General features: G+C 40.4%; 1 protein-coding gene across 3 annotated transcripts in view; it reads right to left on the reverse strand.

Moving 5' to 3' along the window:
• The window catches only part of LOC139725146 (uncharacterized), a 109,247-nt gene that overhangs the window by 16,158 nt on the left and 70,602 nt on the right, over positions 1-22,487 (reverse strand). For 2 of the 3 annotated variants that reach the window (XM_071636235.1, XM_071636232.1), the window contains exons 6-13: positions 21,172-21,314; positions 18,859-18,930; positions 14,303-14,364; positions 13,575-13,692; positions 11,566-11,593; positions 10,086-10,214; positions 9,178-9,276; positions 221-943 (exon numbers count right to left, since the gene is read on the reverse strand). In XM_071636235.1, coding sequence (XP_071492336.1) covers positions 221-943; positions 9,178-9,276; positions 10,086-10,214; positions 11,566-11,593; positions 13,575-13,692; positions 14,303-14,364; positions 18,859-18,930; positions 21,172-21,314 — 1,374 coding nt within the window. The remainder of the gene's footprint in view (positions 1-220; positions 944-9,177; positions 9,277-10,085; positions 10,215-11,565; positions 11,594-13,574; positions 13,693-14,302; positions 14,365-18,858; positions 18,931-21,171; positions 21,315-22,487) is intronic. The other variant, XM_071636234.1, reaches the window with a different exon arrangement.

The raw sequence follows: 22,487 nt of genomic DNA on the forward strand, positions 1-22,487 counted from the left end.
TGTAAAGTTGAAGTTTCCTTAACATTAAAAGTCATTCTTTCTTGCCACTGTACTTTCCAATGCATAAACAATACAACAAGCTCTAAGGCATGTTACACACAAAAGAAAGCTTAAAAAAAAAAAAAAAAAATACAAACCATCATATTCTCTAGAAAAGTGTTTTGGAACCTTAGCCAGCAATTGAAGGAAAGACATATTACTCAGATGTTTCCTAATTTACCTTGTTTTTGCCACCCAGTGCCTCCATCTTTGGGTGCTGGTGGGTTTCCCCAGGAAGATGTGCCAGTTGACGGGTTGAATCCATTGGGTGCTGCTGGCCCAGGCATTCCCCATCCCTGACCATTGGGCCTCTGGCCAGCTCCATTTCCTGCTGCTACTTTATCTTTCTCCATGTCTCCCTGGGTGACAGGCGGCATGCCCTGGGAAGCAGTGGTCACTGGCGTGACCTGCTGCTGCGAGTCTTGTCCGTTACTCGTCATGGGGGTGCTGCCACCATTGCTGCTGCTCTGTGAGGTGGTGGGCACAGCAAGGTTGCTGGCCGTGCTGGTGGGCATGGGAGCCTGCTGGGTCTCCATTCCGTTCTGGTTGGCACTGCTGCTGTCCCAGCCAGAGTTCTGGGACGAAGATGGGTTGCTGGATGAGGTAGTAGACGGCATCGAGACAGGATTGGCGCCCCCGTACGACAGGGACTCCTTGCTGCTGCCGCTGGGCTGTGGAGTGGGTGGGTTGCCCCATACAGAACCCCCACTGTGCCCATTGCTGTTCTGAAAGAGGCTGGGCTGGAACGAGGAGGAGGTTGAGGTGGAGGAAGCTGAGGGCAAGGAGCCCCAGCCACTGGTAGGAGTGGGCCCACTGCCTGACCCCCAGATAGAGCTCATCACACCAGCTGCTGGTGAGGTGTTGCTTTTGCTGTTCTCGTGACTCATAGAAGGCTGCCCATTACCTGTGTAAAAATTGAAATAGAAATTAAAGTTTTATTCACAGTCTGGCAATCAATCCACATCATATCAACATAGCTGTAATTCATACTACTAAATATCTGATTTCCACACATTCAAGAAATTTTCCACGGTGCTGGAAATCTTGTTACTTAAAATTGATGTACAAGAATTTTGTGTTGCTGCAGCTTACTTACAACTGCTGAAGAATGAAGATCGCCGAAACCATCACAAAATATTTGATATATTACACAACAATAATCAAGCAAGCTTTCAAGACATTTAAGTCAATCTAAATAGTGGCAAAAAGTTGTTCTTCTTCATTTGAATTACCTTAACCTGTTCCATACTGAATTCTGAAATCCTCATGGACTAAATACACAGGTCATCATGTTCTGGTATGGAACAGGTCAAGACAAGACTAATTTTGTAAAGGATCCACAACATACACTTACACACACAAAAAAAGTAATTCCACACCATAACTAGAACTTTCACTCATTGTGATTAATATACCCCCACCCCCAACTGAGGGAATTAGCCCAACCAGGATTTTTTTTAAAAAACTTTTTAATGAAAAAAAAAAATTACTATGGCAATGCACTGTTCAACAGTGAATAAATTAATTGCTCACTGTTAGTCACATGTCCCACATTTCAAGTCAAGTGCTCAAAAACTGAGTGAGCAAGATAAATAAACTGACGATTTCTATGGTTATTAAAAATTGTGTAACCATGGCAACACAATGTTGGACATTAAGAAAAAAAAAGAAGTATGCACAACTATAAATCATAGCCGTCACATGTGCCAAATTTCAAGCCAAATGCTAAAAGGATGAGGGGCTTAGTTGAATTTACAATATTAGTGTATCATTTTCATTCAAAATATACTGTTACCATAGCAACACATTTTCCACACTGACAAAAGATTTTTTGCACATCTAGGTAATGTAGAGGTAACATGTGCCAAATTTGAAGCCAAAATGCTCTATAACAGAGAGTTAAGAGAATCAAAATGTTTGTATGATTTTCATTCAAAATGCACTGTTACCATGGCAACACATTGTTCAACAATGATGAAACATAAAGTTTGCATATTTCTGTACTATAATGGTAGCATGTGCCAAATTTTAAGCCAAATGCTCAAAAGACTGAGGGAGTTACCTGAATCCACAATATTTTTGTATGATTTTCATTCAAACTATGCTGTTACCAAGGCAACACAACGATCAACAATGACGAAGGGTTAAGTTTGCACTTCTACGTACCATAGTGGTCAGGTGTGCCAAATTTCAAGATAAATGCTCAAAGACTGAGGGAGTTGGCTGAATCCACATGCTTTTTGGTGAAAAAATGTTGTTCCCATGGCAACGCATTGTTCAACAATAATGACAGATTAAGTTTGAACATCTATATGCTATAGTGGTCACATGTGCCAAATTTCAAGCTAAATGCTCAAAGACTGAGGGAGTTAACTGAATCCACAATATTTTTGCATGATTTTCATTCAAAATATACTGTTACCATGGCAACATATTGATCAACAATGACGAAAGACTATGTATGCTCATCTACGTACTATAGTGCTCACATGTGCCAAATTTCAAGCTAAATGCTCAAAGACTGATACCCCTTTCAGGTAATCGTGGATGCGGATAATAGGAGCAATAAGTCGTAAAATTTTGATTACATGAACGGGAGAGGAGTAAAAAAGCGCACATTATTTTGATGCTGCTATTATCCGCATTATTGCAGCACGAGGAGTTGATCGAGAATACATGAACGCGTTTTACGACTTATGCGCACTAACATTCCACAGTTCGGTCGAAGGTCACTCGATTTCCCGCACAACCGCTGATTGCTGAGCTTGAGCGAGAGCTTTGCATACACGTGAGTATAATTATATCACCGGAAACATTACATCATTATAGAGGCATGCGCAGTAACCATGACAAATACTCCAGTCTTTCGCACCGTTATTTGAACGGGCGCTTGTAAAAGTAGTGCGCACTTCATGGGATATATGAACGCGATTTTGATTACTTCATCCGCATTATTTGGATGCGGATAATTAAACCGCGATTACCTGAAAGGGGTATGAGGTAGTTACCTGAATCCACAATTTTTTAATATGCATTTTCGTGAAAAGATGCTGTTACCATGGCAACGCCTTGTTCACCACTGACGAAAGATTAAGTTTGCACATCTATATGCTATAGTGGTTGCATGTGCCAAATTTCAAGCCAAATGCTCAAAGAGTGAGGGAGTTAACTGAATCCACAATTTTTTAGTATATGCCGCTACCATGACAACACATTGATCACCAATGACGAAAGATTAAGTTTACACATCTACGTACCACAGTGGTCATTGTGCCAAATTTCTAGCTAAATGCTCGAAGACTTCAGGAAGTTAGCTGAATCCATAATATTTTTTTATGTTTTTTGGTTAAAAAAAGCTGTTACCATGGCAACGCATTGCTCACCACTGACGAAAGATTAAGTTTGCACATCCAGGGTTCTCGCCAGGAATGTCTTCACGCTTGTCGGCATTTATGCGCACTGTTCTGGGGGTGGGTACGGGAGGGGGGTTCCCCCTCCCGCGCGAAGCGCGGAAGCCTTCGCTAATGCTCAATACAACACAGATAAATCGCCGCTAAAATGCCACTAAATGCGACATTTTCACAGAGATGTAATGAACGTTGTGAGGGGCGTATAATCACAGAAACAATGCAGAAACTCCATACCTTTTGTTAGCGGCAGTTCCTAAATAATAAATGAAAGAGAAGTAGGTGCCGATGGTGGAGGTTCCGATTTCTTTTAGGCCTTTTCTGTTTCACTGTTGCAATAATTAGCCGCCTCTGCATCGCAACAGCGCGCGCCGTGTTGCTTTCTCGCCGTCTGCTCGACCACGTGGTAAGTCTATTGCATGCAGATGCGCGAGAAGCGATCGAGAACTTTCGGGACATCGTTGCACTTTCCTTTCTGGGTATACTGCGGTAGTTTGGCCGTGACATCAAAGAGATATCATACAAAAATGTAATGATGGTCATTATTCCGAAGGTTTGTTTAATCATAAAATGAAACGATTCATTACTGAGTACTTCGAAGGTTTGTAATCGAAAACAACAACAACACCAAAGGTCGGTACTACAGATGAATGTTCAAAATAAAACTGATTTCGTTCGAAGCATTTTTTCTTTATTATTTTCCGATCAACGAACCTTCAGAAAGGAATCAATCATCTATCTTCGTTATTGCTTCAGAATAACAAACCTTCAGAATAAGAAAACACCCTTTTGGGGCCGTTGTTGTATTCCGAAATTATACTGGCAGAACATTCGAAATAACAAAACTGATTTCGTTTGGATATAAACGAATATTTTCTCCTTTATAATTTTTCTATTAACGATCATTCAGAATACATTTTATTAAGAATGTAGAGTATTATTTTGCCATTATTCTTTCGGAGTAACGAAAACTGAGGGTAAGAAAACTGTAACCGTTTTCATTTCTTCTTTATCGTTTTCCGATTAACGATCGTTCAGAATTAAGAATCTAAAGTATTATATCGTTATTCTTTCGCAGTAACGAACCTTCAGAGTAAAAGAAAACTGTAACCGTTTTGGGGCCGTCGTTTTATTCTGAAATTTCACTGACGGAAACGTTCGAAATAACAAAACTGATTTCGTTGTGAAATGAATGGACATTTTTTAAAATCATTTTTGGATTAACGAACCTTCAGAATAAGGAATATAGCATTATTTTTTCATTAATCTGTCGGAGTAACGAACCCAAAGAGTAAGAAAAGTGCAACTGTTTTTTGGGCAGTTTTATTCCAAATTTCACTGGCAAAACGTTCGAAATGACGCACTGATTTCGTTTTGAAATTTACGGACATTTTTCTTTATTCAATTTTCGGTTAACGAACCTTCAGAATAAAGAATCTATTATTATTTCATCATTACTACTTCTGTCGGAATAACAGACCCTTATAGAGTACGAAAACACGCTGTTTTGTGCCGTCGTTTTATTCCGAAATTTCACTGACAGAAACGTTCGAAATAACAAAACTGATTTCGTTGTGAAATGAACGGACATTTTTTAAAATCATTTTTGGATTAACGAACCTTCAGAATAAGGAATATAGCATTATTTTTTCATTAATCTGTCGGAGTAACGAACCCAAAGAGTAAGAAAAGTGCAACTGTTTTTTGGGCAGTTTTATTCCAAATTTCACTGGCAAAACGTTCGAAATGACGCACTGATTTCGTTTTGAAATTTACGGACATTTTTCTTTATTCAATTTTCGGTTAACGAACCTTCAGAATAAAGAATCTACAATTTATTATTTCATCATTACTACTTCTGTCGGAATAACAGACCCTTAGAGTACGAAAACACGCTGTTTTTGTGCCGTCGTTTTATTCCAAAATTTCACTGGCAGAACGTTCGAAATAACAAAACTGATTTCGTCGTGAAATGAACGGACATTTTTTCTTAATCATTTTTGGATTAACGAACCTTCAGAATAAAGATTCTAGCATCATTTTATCATTAATCTGTTGGAGTAACGAAAAAAAAATGAATCTTGTTGGCGATAACTGATGCTGGTGTAGAGAAAAACAAAGACAGCTCGCTCAAAAGATGCTTCCTTCTTTCAGTTTATTTTCTCCCCAGTCATTCCTATCGTTCCCTCCCATGAACCCCTGCCATGCAGGGACGATGAACAAAACAAAATGTTACCGACGCTGCAATGAAAAAAAAAAGAAAGAGACACGTCCTCAAAGCAAATTATCTACACTTTTCAAGTTGAACAAATTGATGTTCGTAATGAAGAATAAAAAAAGCACGACCTCAAGCAGTGGGGAAACTTGATATCATGGCTTGTGGAAATTTCCATGACATTTCCACGAAAGCCAGGTGTCAGAAAGAATGTCGCGCGTACTGCCACCTTGCTTCAGTGGTCGTAAACAGCGTGTACATAGCATGTAAACCAACTGGGAACATTGATGAATGATCATCATTTATTTTCTGCCCATGAAGGCCCCCTAACCCACCTTTTAACAAACCAAGCCAGAAGCACATGGAGCATTACGTATACGTTGAACTTGAAAGACCATCATGACAGAATTACTATAAATTTCGGCCCGGAGAAGGAAAATGGAATATTCACGAATGACGTTTACAAATCCATAGAAATCGAAAAGGCTAGAATGGAACGCATGGCTTTTTAGATTGAAAAAAAAATAACCCACTGAAACTACCAAAACCTAAATAACAATTTGCATTTGCTTACTCCATTGCACGTTCTTTTTTCTTTTCTTTTTTTAACGAAAAATGGAGTTAATTTTCTCTCTGCGGCAATGCTTTGAACGCATCTAATTTTGCGTCATTGCCGATGGCAATGATTCCTAAAGAATTGATACGAATCTTTTCAAATATACGAAACAAAGTCCAAAGATCCTGGATCCTGGCGGTGAATTTCGGTGGTATTATAAATCCTGCTCACTATCAAAATTTAATCATCTGTTCCTTGCGCCATTTTACCAACCAACTGTTCCTGAAAAGTTCATCCTAATCTGTTCCCAAATTTTGACTTATTTTGCGAATAGAGAGACAGACAGGCAGACAAACTAACAAACAAACCAAAGCAGCCCCCCCCCCCCAAAAAAAAAATACAACCTTTGGCGGAGGGGGGCATGCATTTCATATCGTTTGTTTTTGCGTAACCCGACAACAAGCGTGACAACAAGCGAGCACGTGTCAGCCTTCCTCAGCCTCCTTCGGCCTCCGACCCTCTCTTTCCGTCCTCTCTCTCCCTCTCACAATACACTGTACCGTTGTACATGCAGGCGGCTGTAAGTGGCCGGCTGGGTGCTTGTGCATGTGTGTGTGGATCCCAAATCAGAGCGCATGTGAGTGAGCAAGTGTGTGATGTGGTGTGTATCAGCAGGGAGGTGAGACCTCCCTGATATCAGCTAGTACGTCGCTCTGTTGAGCCGCGTTGTTGTGATCGGTGCGGTGACTGCGTGGGTAAATTTTTGTGCTTGTATAAGTATGTAAACTGCTGCTGCTTTCAACATCTAGCTTCTTTTCTAGCCAGATAATAAAGACTGAAAAAGGCGAGAAATTGGTCCGAACTTAGCTCGTCAAGCAAGTTACCCTTGTCGGCAAGTTCACGCGTGGTGTTACCCTTGTCGGCAAGTTTTACCCTTGTCGGCAATTGCTTCTTCAAACCGCACGCTTGTCGGGGCCGACAAGGGTGATATACGCTGGCGAGATCCCTGACATCTATATACTATAGTGGTCATGTGTGCCAAATTTCAAGTCAAATGCTCTAAGACTGAGGGAGTTAATTGAATCCACAATATTTTTGTATGATTTCAATTCAAACTATGCTGTTACCATGGCAACACAATGATCAACAATGACGAAAGAGTAAGTATGCACATCTACGTACCATAGTGGTCACATGTGTCAATTTTCAAGCCAAATGCTTGAAAAGTGAAGGAGTTAGGCTAATCCACACAATTTTGTATGATTGGTAAAAAAACCTGCTGTTGCCATGGCAACAGATTTATTAACACACACATCAAAGGTGTTTTGCACAAATATACATTACATTGATCGCATATTCCAAATTCAAATTGAATTGCTACAAAACTGAGAGAGAAGTGCAATCCACAACATTTTGTAAAATTTTTATGAAAATCTTCCGTTGCCATGGCAACGCATTATGAAATACTAACGAAAAAGGTGTCTTGCACATCTGCCTGTGATAGCGGTCACACGTGCCAAATTTGAAGTTAATTGCTCAAAAAATGAGAAAGTAGTTCGATCCACAAGTTTTTATGAAAATATGTCGTTGCCATGGCAACGCACTATGCGATACTAACGAAAAAGGTGTCTTGCACATCTACCTTTGACAGCGGTCACACATGCCAAATTTGGGGTCAATTGCTCAAAAAATGAGAGAGTAGTTCGATCCACAAGTCTTTACAAAAATATGCCGCTGCCATGGCAACACACTATGCGATACTAACGAAAAAGGTGTCTTGCACATCTCCTTTGATAGTGGTCACACATGCCAAATTTGGGGTCAATTGCTCAAAAAATGAGAGAGGAGTTCCATTCACAACATTTTGTAAGATTTTTTTAAAATTTGTCGTTGCCATGGCAACCCATTATGCAATACTAACGAAAAAGATGTCTTGCACATCTCCCTTTGATAGCAGTCACACATGCTAAATTTGGGGTTAATTGCTCCAAAAATGAGAGAGTAGTTCGATCCACAAGTTTTTATAAAAATATGCCGTTGCCATGGCAACGCATTATGTGATACTAACGAAAAAGGTGTCTTGTACATCTACCTTTGATAGTGGTCAAACATGCCAAATTTGGGGTCAATTGCTCAAAAAATGAGAGAGGAGTTCGACCCACAAGATTTTGCAATGGACCGACCGACCGACCGCCCGCCCGACCGACCGCCCGCCCGCCCGCCCACCCGCCCGACCGGCCACTTCACCTCAAGAGTGATTCCTATATACCCCCCCCCCCCCCCCCCCCGACACAATATGTGTGGGTGGGGGTATAATAAGCTGACCTCAAAAGAGCAAAATCAAACGAAATGGTACAAATTTCAACAAAAGCAGACTTGAGCTTTGGAATTTTCATGTTTGAAATGTTTTCACAGAGTAGTGGTTTTGGTTGCAACTGCACACACAGATCAAAAAAGAGGCGACGATGCCATCACATCACCACTCTCCCAATGGCTTGAACACTAAAATTATTGGTTGCTGATTGACCAGCTTCACCCCTTTCTGCTCAAAAAATCATTGTTACTTGATTACCACAAGACTAAAATAATTTCATACGAGGGGTAAAACTGGTAAATGTTTTGTTTTTGTTTTGTTTGTTTTGTTTTTTTATTTCAAGTCAACAACAACGAAAAATAAAGGGGGAAAACAGGGAAATTTAGTCCAGATTTATGTTCAGGTCACAGAACCTCAAATTTGCACATGTGGTTGACACTAAAATTCTAAAATTGTGTGAATTTTCAAAATTCCATAATTCTTTGGAAACATTTGAGGTCCAATTTTGATTAATCTTCTGCCAGCATATTCATGAACATCATGTGGAGTTGTACTTCAAAGAAGATTTCACCTGCAGCAAATTTTGACAGGAAGCTTATCTAGAATTACTTTCTTTTTTTTCTTTTGACCCATGATGAAAACTTACTTGTATCCATAGATGTCCATCCACCAGAGGTGACCGCCGGTCCATTGGACCACGGCCCCTTCTGACCATCATCTCTCGGCCACTGACTCATTATTATTGCTGGAAATAATGATGCAGACAATGCTAACAGTAAATTTCAACGTAAGCTATCATGATTTCTACTGTAGGTGGAAAGGTGAAACTTGGGCACCTTGTCAGTGACTTCCATTGCACCATATTGCCTCTTTGTTTTTCTCAGAGCAAGTAACTTTAATTTACCCACCCCAATGACCCTATAGCAGATTAAATATTTGTAGAATACAATGAATATCAAAATGAAAGAGTTCTGCAGCATACACATCTCTTTATCTGTGTTTCCCTGCATTGCAGACATGAGCACACCACTGCAGTAATATAAATATTATTGAGCAAGGATTAGAATGAGCTCATGGCGCTGAATGACCTTTGCCATACCAGTCAATCAAGCTGTATACAAAGTCTGACCTCCTTCAACTCTGGAAATTGTGCTCTGCTATGAAAATATGCCAAGGATCTACAGCTGCAGCTACATGACTACATGATATGCTGCAATCTTTTACCACAAGGTTTTGTCTTTGTGGAGAGCTTTGTCAACAGAATCAACTGAAGGACTTTGCATCATGGAGCAAGGGAAAGAAAAAGGACAAAGTTCAGAAAATGTTGAAAACTTTATGGAAATTAGATAACTGGTTTATTGAATCTTCCACTGTCTTTTCTTCTTCTTCTTCTTCTTTTTTATGGGAAGGGGGGGGGGGGGAGCTGGGGGTACAATCTTAGAACCAGTGTTTTAACTAAAGAAGGGAAAAGAGAATGCAAGGACAAAGAAGTGAAGTTAAAATGGCGTAAGTAGCAGAGGGGGAGGGGTGGAATGGTGAAATTTGCAAACACACCTGTTGAATTGTTGACGCTACTGTCAGACTGCTGGTTGGTAGGCTTTACCTGCAAGCCCTCTAACCCCTGACCGTTATACTGAGTGAGGCTTCCTCTGTTCTCTCCTGAAACTTTGGCTTGGTCAATATCTGCTTGGGCGAAACAAGGACACACGAGGAACTGACTTGTTGAGCAATGCAAGTCTTTTGAAGAAAAGAGGCTCAGGCAGGGCACACAGATCGAGCAAAGATGAGTAAATTGTGACAAAGGAATGTCTCTTTATAAAACAAATGGCATAACATCACAATTCAATTGTTAAATCTGAACGCTGTCAACTGTGAAGGGTAAGAGCTTCGCTCAGTGGTTACACCATTCTGGCGCCAAAACTTACAATACGAACAATACCTACATTAAGGTTTATGGAGAAATGTTTGCAATGCAAAATCTGAACACCCCAACATGGACAACACTTTGCAAGGACAGCTACTTATTACATAATGCATTCCGGAACAGAATAACAGAGGTTACAGCAAACAATAGCAGTGGTCAGAACACAACAGAAGCATAGCATTAAATGACAGGTCTTGCCAACAACAGCTTATATGATGCTACATGGCACAAGGAAAAAAAAATAACAACAAACAAATCTTCACAGCCCAGCATTGCCATACAATAAAAACCCTGATGCTCCCCTGCCTTTTCAAACAGGAAGGGAAGTTACAACATTCACAATACAGGTACATCATTTCATGAACTGAGGATCCCTTTAGCATGTGCCATACACTACGACATGCTTACCTAGTAGACTCTGAAAAGGCAAAATGCCATAGACAATAAAATAAACATCTTGTACAATCCAACAATCAAATTTTGAATGAAAGACTGTGACGCTGTCCCTTCCTTTTTTTTATGGGGGGGGGGGGGGGGGGGCAGAGGGTGGGGTGGGAGGGGTTTGCTCGACAATGCATGTTAGAATCTTTATTCTATGACTCACAAACTATCATGATTTTTAATCATATTCATAATTTTATTTTTCTGGTCTAAAATTAAAACTCTTCCTTGTTATTTTTCTCTTACCTATAAAAAAAAATAACACCCCTCTATCAATCAGACATTAGGACATATTAAAGATACTGTGTGCTCTTCTGAACAAATATGTTCAAATTTCCTCAAATGTCATACTGAAGATATTGTTACTCCTGGTCAAAGGCACTACAGGGTCTCTAGAGCATCAAATGACATTATAACAATGGCTAATACTTTCTCTCTTGGCCAAGGCAAGTGCCCTGGGCAATTACTTTCGCATAGCCATATTCTATTCATATCCAGTCCCATCATTCATCCAATCGATTTCAGAAGGACAGGCAGTATAGGGTTTGACAAACCACACAAATCCTCTCTATTTCTAGGAAACACATCTGCGAGATTTTTGTGACAGTTCATGCATGCTTGTGGTACACCTTCATTGTTACTTGTTCAGTTCGATCTATGAGAGCTCACCTTTGGCTTTTTGCTCCTTGCAGGCAATCTGAATGGATATAGGAAGACAGCATAGAGGTAGTAATGACAATGTGAAGGAGAAAGAAATACATTGTCAGTGGCTGTGCTTTTCCATGAAAATGTCACAGGAAGTATGCACTCACATTTCATTTTATGTTTTGCTGATATATATCTTTGTGTGTGCGTATGTGCAGGGTGGGGTAGGGGAATAAATCAAAGGCTGATACAAGCTGTAGGAAGGCTGTCTTGTTTAATATTGCACATATCAGCATAAATCATCCTGAAAGACAATCACTAGGAACAAATGAACATAAATTCTTAAGAACAGTCCAAACACTCAAGATGTGTAGAATAAACTATTCTGGTTCAAGGTATAACAGTGAATTTATAACTACAAGGGACTCTTATGCAACCTGTGTACAAGAATACTACTATGCTTTTTTTTTTTCTACAGCCTTTTTGCAAAAAATATTTGAATCTTTGATTCTCATCATGTTAGCATTCAGCAGAAATACAGTGTACTTTCTTTTCATGTACATTATGAAGACTGGAAAAAAACAAAAACAAACGGACAGACACAGAAACACTCACGCACTACCAAATAAACACACATATACCACAAGTTCCTGCTGGACACATGAGCGCATACACATGTATACACACACACACACACACAGTCAATTAATCTGTAGGCCTATGGGCATGAAAGATTCACGTTGCAGACAATCAGATAGCCCATTATGTCCTTGTCCACAAATAGAAGGGAATCCATTATCGGTGGCGTGCCTCTGCACAGCTTGTTGGTAGGGTTTCCATTGCAGGCAGATAAACAGCGCCTCTGGCAATCTTCTAGCCGAGATGAAAATACAATTGGCAACGGGCATAGATGTGTACTGACATCTTCTGTGCCACTTACCACAGTTCATTGGTGAGCTACAGCAACAAGGTTTCCTCTTCTTTCTCCTTTCATCTGTTTCTGTCTTTGTGTACATCTCTCCTCTCTCCTCTCTCCTCTCTCTCTCTTTCTAAAAATAAATCCAGTTCATGCACTGATGCAGACCCTAATGAATTTTAGCCCCTTCCTCAACACTTTAAATGCCTACATGTACGTGTACTAGGGACGGGCATGTATGTGCATACATCCCTGTGAGTGAACTTGATAAGGTCGAGGTGTAGCATTCCTGCTTGCCCTGTATAGTCGGCTATCTCGGATTACTGGGTGGTCTTGCAGACCAGGTCTCACTTCGCACAAAATTGGATCAGCCATCAAAGGAGGCCTTCCCTCCTCCCACATCCAACACCATCCTGCTATTTCAATTTACAGACACATGCACACACACACAGAAACACATATTCTCTCTTTCCTTCTCTTGCTGTTGCCCCCCCCCCCCCTTCCTCTCTCACAACACACTCAACTGCACGTATCAGTTTTATGGCAATCTCAAAGAACTCGACATGCATGTCATAAAGCACATCCCAATGTAGGGCAATATGTTTATCAGTTGTAATGAAAAGCACACCCAGCTCTGAACACACACACATCACTTATTAGGTAAAAATATAAAAAACTAAAATACTTAAGTTTCAGAGAGTGGCTACAGAAGATGGCATATCATCACACTGGTGTATGCATATTAATAGCAGTATTAAGTACATCAATATCTATGAATTATGTGAAGCATCAGACTCCAATACAATCAAGAAGTCTTGATTAATGTTCCCCAAAGGAGGAAGGTCTAGTCAATCACAGTATAATATTTTATTACGTTCAGACAAACATACTGATCAAACAGGCATCACACGACAATCATACACAGCAATTTCCTCCTAGGTGTTGGGCTTCGATTGCTGATAAAACCACCAGTAATACAGGGGAAACATCTAACATTGAAAATATGCTGCACACAATGGAAACTAGGCACAAGGCAATCAACACTATGCAAATATGTTGCATTTAGCCCTAACAAGTTTGTTTTGTGGTTGTTTTTTTAATGTGTCTGTTCCTTTACCTCATTTATACAATCTGGACGCAGTGATGAGATCCCGTTCTGAGGGGCTACCTTGTGCTGAATTCCTCCTCCAGAGGGACTCAAAGAGACACTTGTCCTTGAACTTTCAAACTCAGCCCTGGGGAGAGAAATGAAGTGAAAGGGGAAAGGGGGTCAGATAAATAAAGGGTGGCCACAGAGGAAAATCCTCGTCAACCTATATAAAGGCACTGAACAATCTGTTCAACAACTGGACAAGTTCACTTGTCAAGCCAACTGTCCTATCATGTTCTTCACAACAACTAGGTTCTAGTTGATCTGATCACTGATAAACAGCAATGTCTCATTTGGACCATTTATACCAGTAATAACATTCAACGATGGTGCATACATGTACATGGTCCAATGTAAGGGTTGAAAGTGATTTCACTGACATTTCTACTTAACAGTTCTATGTTGAAAAGCTTGTGTGTTGCTGAAAACCAATCATTTTTTTTTTAAAGGCTTTTATTTGATATTCAACTTTCGAGCTAAAAATAGAAGACTCATTTGCCCAGACACATTATGGTAAGCCTGCATAGGACCCTATTCCAAGCAGTCATATTTGATTTAATGTTATTATATTTTGTTGTTGTTGTATTCAACAAAATAGTAATTAAACAATAATATGAATGTACAATACTATGAAGGAAAATGTTGGAAAAAAAAGAATAAAGGTTAAAGTAAAAGACAATAACTGTAGGACTTACTGATCCTGATACTTTTCTTGCCCTGATCCACTTCCCTGAGTTTCCTCAGAACTTCGGTTTACCTGGAATCAGAACAGACAGTAAGACATATTTTGATCAATACTTACCCTGATCATACACTTACATGAACCGAAGCTCAATTGCTGAACTGTAGAAAATACAATTGAGTTTCATGTCACACCCTTTGATCTTCTCATTCTGTGATCAGTTTCAAGCAAAAAATATTATACGAATACCAGGAATCCTGCCCAAGATCTGACTTTAATCTCGGAGTCAAGGGTTAATGATTTATTATAACCTACTTTGTTCATATTTTTCAATTTGAGTATTCAAAATTCGTCTTTACATGACATTTTCAGGTAAAGATATATACAATGCATTAATATTGGACTTTCCAGCTAATTTTGGTTCATTTCCATTGATTTCAAAAGGATACTTGGTGTGAAAATATAACATTCCTTCCCTACCCACACCAAACAATTAGATTTATATTATCTAGCTTTTGAGTTATGGGTGCATGCCATGTACATTCAAGGGGAAAGGACCAAACGTGGGTTGTGTGGAAGGAAAGAGTGAGAGATAGAAAACAAGACGAGGCATTCTCAAGTGGAAGATGAAAATGTACAATAAGGGCCCAATTTTTTCAAGATTCCTTAATTTGGGGGAATTGGGGCTCCCTGGGGCCCTCTGGGTGGGGCATGGTGCCCAGTTTGATAAATTGAGATCCTGACCACCTAGGGATGCTACCTGCCAAGTTTGACAAAAATCCATCATGAGGTTTTCAGGAAGAAGATGAAAATGTACAATTCAGGCCCCCATTTGGACCCTTCCAACCACCCCCCTCCCCCCTACCCCCAAGAGGGGCACCCCTGGATCTCCTATGAACAAACTTGAAACTACAGTCATTAATGTACTCACTCATAGTATTATCTCAGCTCTATAACTTCTGATTCTAGAGAAGATTTTTAAAGATTCCTTCAATTGGGGGGTTTGGGCCCCCTGGGGGCCCCCTGGGCGGGGCATGGTGCCCATTTTAACAAATTGAGATCCTAACCCCCTAGGAATGCTACCTGCCAAGTTTGGTGAAAATGGGTCATGGGGTTCTCAAGAAGAAGATAAAAATGTACAATTTAGGCCCCATTAGGACCCCTCCTCACCCCCACCCCCACCCCCCCCCCCTGGGTCCCAAGGGGGGCACCCCTGATTCTGCCATGAACAAACTTGAAACTACAGTCATCAATGTGCTAACTCATAGTATTAACCTAGCTCTATCACTTCTGGTTCTAGAGAAGAAGGTTTTTGCGGATTCCTTAATTTTGGGGGGTTTGGGCCCCCTGGGGGCCCCCTGGGTGGGTCATGGTGCCCATTTTAACAAATGGAGTTCCTAACCCCCTAGGGATGCTACCTGCCAAGTTTGGTGAAAATGGGTCATGGAGTTCTCAAGAAGAAGATGAAAATGTACAATTTAGGCCCCATTAGAACCCTTCCCCACCCCCCTCCCCTGGGTCCCAAGGGGGGCACCCCTGATTCTGCCATGAACAAACTTGAAACTACAGTCATCAATGTACTAACTCATAGTATTAACTTCGCTCTATCACTTCTGGTTCTAGAGAAGAAGATTTTTACAGATTCCTTAATTTTGGGGGGTTTGGGCCCCCCTGGGGGCCCCCTGGGTGGGGCAAGGTGCCCATTTTAACAAATTGAGTTCCTAACCCCCTAGGGATGCTACCTGCCAAGTTTGATGAAAATCGGTCATGGGGTTTTCAAGAAGAAGATGAAAATGTAAAAAGTTTACGCACGACGCACGACGGACGACGGACGACGGACGACGGACGACGGACGACGGACGACGGACGACGCACGACGCACGACGGACGCCGGACGAAGGGCGATCGCAATAGCTCACTTGAGCCTTTGGCTCAGGTGAGCTAAAAAGACTTTCAAAACTAAACTAAAGACGTAGGGCCTATTTATTTAATCCATACTTTGGTCATTCTTCGTAATTTCTTTGTTGTTGTAGTCAGTTGTATTGTATTACATATATGTATTTTCTCATTGTATTGTTATTATAGGAATTGTTGTGAGCGCAGAGAGACTCAATGTAACATGCGCTATATAAGCAGAATGTATTATCATTATTATTATCATTATTGAGAAAGACAGACACATAACAAAAGGAGAAAAAAAAGAGAGAGAAGCATGGAGTTGTGTTGGGAAGGGGAGGAAATGGGCAGTTGACAAGGGGAAGAAAAGAGAGAAACAGACAAACAGACAGACAGACAGACAGGCAGATATATCCAGGGGGAGGGGTAAGGACACAAGAGATGGGGAGATGTAGTCTGGGGAGGGGGTGTCTGTGCTAGCATGACTCATCCATTAGTCCCTGTTTCCGCTGGGAGAGAGATGCAAGGAGATTACGGCACACAAGTAGAGACATGGGGAGGAATCAACAAAATAAGGGAAGTTTTCCTGAGCATTTGTTGGGCCCTCGGAAATGGATGAGGACTCGGGAGGGGTGAGCTCTGAAAAGATGCCCGATGATGTGCACCAAATATGTTGTAGGATTAGACTTCACTTATTTACATTAATTACGTATGTATGTAACCTTCCAAGAGATACAAAGATACAAAGTTTTTAATGGCAGGAATTTAGTAGAGCATGTAAGATATAGCTGCACAACCTGCATGCATCTGATTTACAAGCTGACCTCTGTCCTAATGCATTTTCATGTTTAAACTTGGCCTGTGGGTATTTTAAACATCTTTGGTGATTTTAGCAGAAATGGTGGATGATTAAATCAGTATAGCCCACTGTCTATAGCAGAGTTAAAGAAATCTTTTTTTTTTATAGTATGACACAGGCCTACATTCCAATTTTGAATTGATAAACACATTTCTGAAGAAAATGCTTGGTTATTCACGAATAATTCTAATTTACTAAGAGCCAGAGCAAGAAATCATTTTGCCTTGACATCTGCTGTTAATCTTAGTGTCATCACTCTCGTTTCTTGTTTCGCTGTTTTCTTTAAGCACTGCACTTGTGCGATATGCTCATGGAGGAACGACTCATTCTCAGTTTGTAAAATTTCAATGTTTCTATGTAATTACACAAAAATAAGTGCATGTGAATGGATAGAAGTTGCTGGCACTAAAATGTACTCCTGTTCACATAATGCACATGTAAAAATCTAAATATGAGCTATCTTCACTTTTGTCTGACAACTCCAGATGATTTCATGGTGTCATCAGTCAAAAATGTGTGTGGTACTACAGTCAAGATTCTTTCCTGCCCAAATTACAAGCTATACCTGCTTGCTTGGGTAGCATATTCACAGATTAGCTTCTTCTTTTGATTAACCATGGCTAGATTTCAACCGCCATGGGCTCTGCAGTGAGCAGTGAATGCATTTAGCAGACTGTGGCACATTAAATCATTCATATTGACAAAATTACCCCTTCTGATGAGGAAATAATTTGATGCCCACGCCAGCACTACGGTTACTTAAGGCAATTTTCCTTGTGTAATAACGAGTCGTGTAATAACTCCATGATTGGGTCCTTGATATTTTTATGGATAAGACAGTCTGTGAGACAGATGCAGTCCCGCACTGAAGAATATCATTAATGTAGTAACTGTGTTTAGTATCCGCATGAACATCATTGGCGTCAGTGCCATTGATGCTTCATATATTCCTTAAGGATGGATAAGCATGAAGGCATGAACTAGAGACAGAGCTTGAATTTCACGGAGACATGACAATATGTCTAGATTTATATACTGGAAAGTACAGGGGTACATACAACATACCAGCAATTTCAAATATTGTACATCACAATGAGATAAACACAAACATTAACACAGACATAAGAGAAAATGAATAAGACAAAAGGATGTAAAGACATTTTACATCCTTTCAAGAAAGAAAACAAAGTGAGGGGAAAAGAAGATAAAAGAAATATAAAATGTCTTGTTCACTAGACTAAAAGTGATGCATGGACTATCTACTCAACATTACAATTAAACCATGACTTGTTGCTGGGAATTCACCCATTTTCAGTCTAAGTTTGGCAAGGGCTAATCCAGAAAGAGACAACCACATTTTGCTGACTGAAAAGAAAAAGAAAAAGAAAAAAAGAACTTAAATAAGCATTGAGGCTTTTACACTGGATATACACCTAGACAGTGCACTGCCAAGACCGAATGTATGGGGGTCATACCACGAAACCAACACCCGCAAGTCATATGGCCCATGAGATCGACATTGAAAATTTGACACTACGCAAATACAGCCCATGAGTTCTACACCAGACAGAAAAGGCTCACAAGACCGACACTACGCAAAAAGGCTCACGAGACCGACACTATGCAAAGAAGGCTCACAAGACAAACACTAGGCATAGAAGGCCCCCGAGACTGACAAGATGAACAGCGCGATATAAACCAATGAAGAGTGCGCAGTTGTATAGGGTGTCCCCAATAGTGGCATTAGGAAGCTGTTTGCTTATTCTTGTTGTTTTCTAGTTAGTAAAAGGGCTACACAGGCAAGTTATTCTTACCCGACTCTCTGCCTTGTCTCCCACGTGATTTTGAATACAATCGCGCTTGCTTGCAATCGTCGCAGATTTATCCTGCAAAAACAGTTAAATTACGTGTCAGCATATAATGTCAGTGTACTGTTAAGATTTTACATTTATCATGGCATCATGACAAAAATATTCGAAAAAAAAAGATAAAATGTGATAAATCTTGTTTTGGTGAGACATTAATACCTACTACTAAACACTGAGTTACTGTGTCATTTAAAAAAAATACAATTTACATCTAAAACAACATGATTGGTAAAGAGCAAGATCCTCCTCGCATCCCCCCCCCCCCCCCCCCGGCACTATTATGGCGTAGCATCAATCAAGCAAGAATACTCTTAAAATACATTATTTTTATGTCAATAATGTCAGTCTTTTCTAGAGCACTGTGCACACATGCATACCACTATATGAATTAAACAATTCCGTTACAGGTATTTTTGAAAATAATTTCGCACAAGTGGCAAAACAAAACAACAACTTATTTCATTTCCCGATAATGTTTTAAAAAAGAAGTGGCATGTTGGGGCATGTCAAGGAATGTTATCAACTGTCTCACATGATCTGGTTTCAGAGCAAAACATTCGGTGGTAAATAAATACAGGGTATAGCTGGAGTTATAAAATTGCAAAAAAAAAAAACAAAACAAAACAAAGATGAGCATATGTATTCAAATTAAGGGATCCCTCAATTATGGAGGGAAAATGTTCATTGCTTTAGCAACTCAGTATTGGCTCATGCGAACATTTTCTGCATTTGTATATCATGTGTGCACGATGTGTCCCTTTAACCAAACAGCAATTATATATTTGTCAGTCCTCGACACTTCGCTTGTCTGCCCCACGAGTGCCCAAGGCACTGACATTATGACATGTCGTTGTCCATTATTGGAAAAGCCACTGCATATGCCAGACGTAGCATGAATTGATTTGTTGCGCGCCGATCTCACAGTATGACAGAGGGGGAATGAGAGGGAGAGAGAGATACAGGGACAGAGCATGCAAGAGAAACAAAACAAGCATCGACAGTCATCGCACACCATATGCAGAAAATATAAGCCCTACACAAGAAAAGCAGCATCAAACAAAGACCCCAACCCAACCCCTTCCTCCCCATCCCCCTAACCCCCCCCCCCCCCCCCCCCGAAAAAAACAAACAAACACCATAAACACCGAATTACATATTCTTTCTTTCTTTGAGATGTAAATATACTTGATTTTGACAAACAAAATAGGTCACTGGGTCTACTGTCTTTTTATGCCAGGCAAACACACAAATACTGGTATATTGCTTTCTGCATGATTTTCATTTAACGCTACCTGTAAATGATAAAACACCAAATCTTGAAGAAGCATATTTGTGATACAAATAAAGCTATCAACAAACAAAATGCATTTTCAGATGCTTTCTTTATTATATGAACAAATATTTGAAGAAAGAATATTTTCTCACTTACATGCTATTAGTGGCAGAGAGTTAAGAGCATGCCCAATTCTTGGCAATGTTGGTCACCAAAAGCTGTTACAATGGCACTAACCACATTTGTAAGGCCCCCTAGACATGCATTGTTTTGTCGGCACCAACCATCATTGCATGACATTTTCGTCTGCTTCTTCATCTTTTTAAAGCTTCAACTTTCATTCCCATATGCTTTTCTAATGTGTTCCCATGCCCACACATGCATTAACACAAATGAAATGCAGACATGAAGGAGAGATTATTCCCCTTCGTTATTTTTCTGTTCCCTTGCCATGCAACCCTGCACTTCGGAAATGGCCTGAGGGTAGAATTATCTTCTCCCAGGCACACATAGAATGCAACAATACCACTTTTTCCCTCTGATTCTCCATTCCACTTAGTTGCTCAAGTCAGTTCACCTTCTCGCTTGCTTGCTCGCTCACACTCTCCCTCTCTTTGATTCCCCCCCCCCCCCCCCCCCCCCCCGACTTTTCCCCCTCTCCTCCTTTGGAGCATGCAGCCATCTCAGGCTCTATAGAGTGTGCATGGCTAGATTTGACAGGGCCGGCAGACAATAAAAACGGGAGAATTGCGATGGAGGGGTCCTTCGTCAATGAGATACGACCTGCTGAAAGCATCAAAGGGATGCACATCAGGGGGAGTAGAAATTCACTTTAATGTGATGGAATAGCTCTCAAATGTGTACAGTCAAGGATAAAAGATTTGAGATGACTCACAACCTGCTTCAGATTTGACTGAACTGAATGGAAGTGACTCGTAAATTAGCAAGACCCGTCTCACTTCTTACTCGCTTCTCAGACTATTTACCTTGAGGATGTCAAATATGTTAGGTAGGCCCTGACCGAGGCTTGAATCTGTGACCTCATTGGCAGGGGGCCCTCCGTTCACAGTTGCCCTTTCCTCGCAGCTCTGGCTTGAAGACGATTCAAGTACTCTGCTCTGGCAATTATCTGGAAAGGCACGCAAAATAGAGCGAGAGAATAGATATAAATTTAATACACATTAGTTTAAATACACACTGACAGAATTGAGTTGACAGTGCAATTTTCATACATGTATAATATATGAAAGAGCTCACACATGAATAGGAAAATCTCAAGTTAACAGTCCTACACCCACTCTGCATTAAGACACTTAAACTGACCTCCATCCCACCCCCCTCCTGAAAAAAAAAAAAAAAATATGATTAAACTGATACTATTTTCATTGACTGCCACTTCAAAATTAATGGGTAATATTTCAATGGTAAGAAGACTAATGTTAGTATAGCAAAGTTCCTGTCAGCTGCATCGATTCACACTTCTCAAGCATTGCTGGAATATCAATTCATATAAAAGTCTTATGGGAAACAGTTGACATTCTGTGTTTTTCCAAACTACAAATCAAAGATACATGCACAATTGAATATGAACACACTGCACATGCTCACGTTCAATTATTGCAAGATACGGTCTTGCTTCCAATCGCTGTATAATTTTGCATTCTGTAAATGAAGACTGAATTACGGGATGCCCTTGAGAGACCACTCTGTCTGTCTGTCTGTCTGCCTGCCTGGGTAAATCAATATTCGTGTTTAATCCACCCACACCAACACTCAATGTGAGCAAACACATTGTCAGGTTAATATTTCACCTCAAAGCCTTCAAGCTGGCTTTCCCATACTGCACCATCGTGATCAGAGCAAACCGGTACAGCTACATACAGCTAACCACCCTAGGAGCAACTAATCATCCCTGTTCCAAATTAGTGCAAACAGCACAAAATCCAGCTCAGACATGGGAAACATCTCTGCCCTATCTCTTTCTTTAATCAACTGAATGAATGCAGTGACCTGAGATAAGGAACTGAGGATTAATGGCATTACAGTGATGATGGTCCCCCGTCCCCCCCCCCCCCCAAACATGTAGATTTCAAACAAGAGGTTATATTCATAATCCCTTCAGCATGAACGAGTACAATTGTACATCAGGTCATCACTGCTTTTATCTATTGCCAAGTTTTCTTCTTTGCTGTTTATCTGGAAGAGTACCAACCAGTTACAAAAATGATATAGACACAACAAGGCATATTTACAGTTGTTGAATGGTGTGTGTGTAGTCATTTTATCATCCCAGATGATGGGG

Source organism: Diadema antillarum, unplaced genomic scaffold (assembly GCF_040938485.1).
Source record: "Diadema antillarum isolate AM-2024a unplaced genomic scaffold, OU_Dant_1.0 seq00000016_RagTag, whole genome shotgun sequence".
Taxonomy (NCBI): domain Eukaryota; kingdom Metazoa; phylum Echinodermata; class Echinoidea; order Diadematoida; family Diadematidae; genus Diadema; species Diadema antillarum.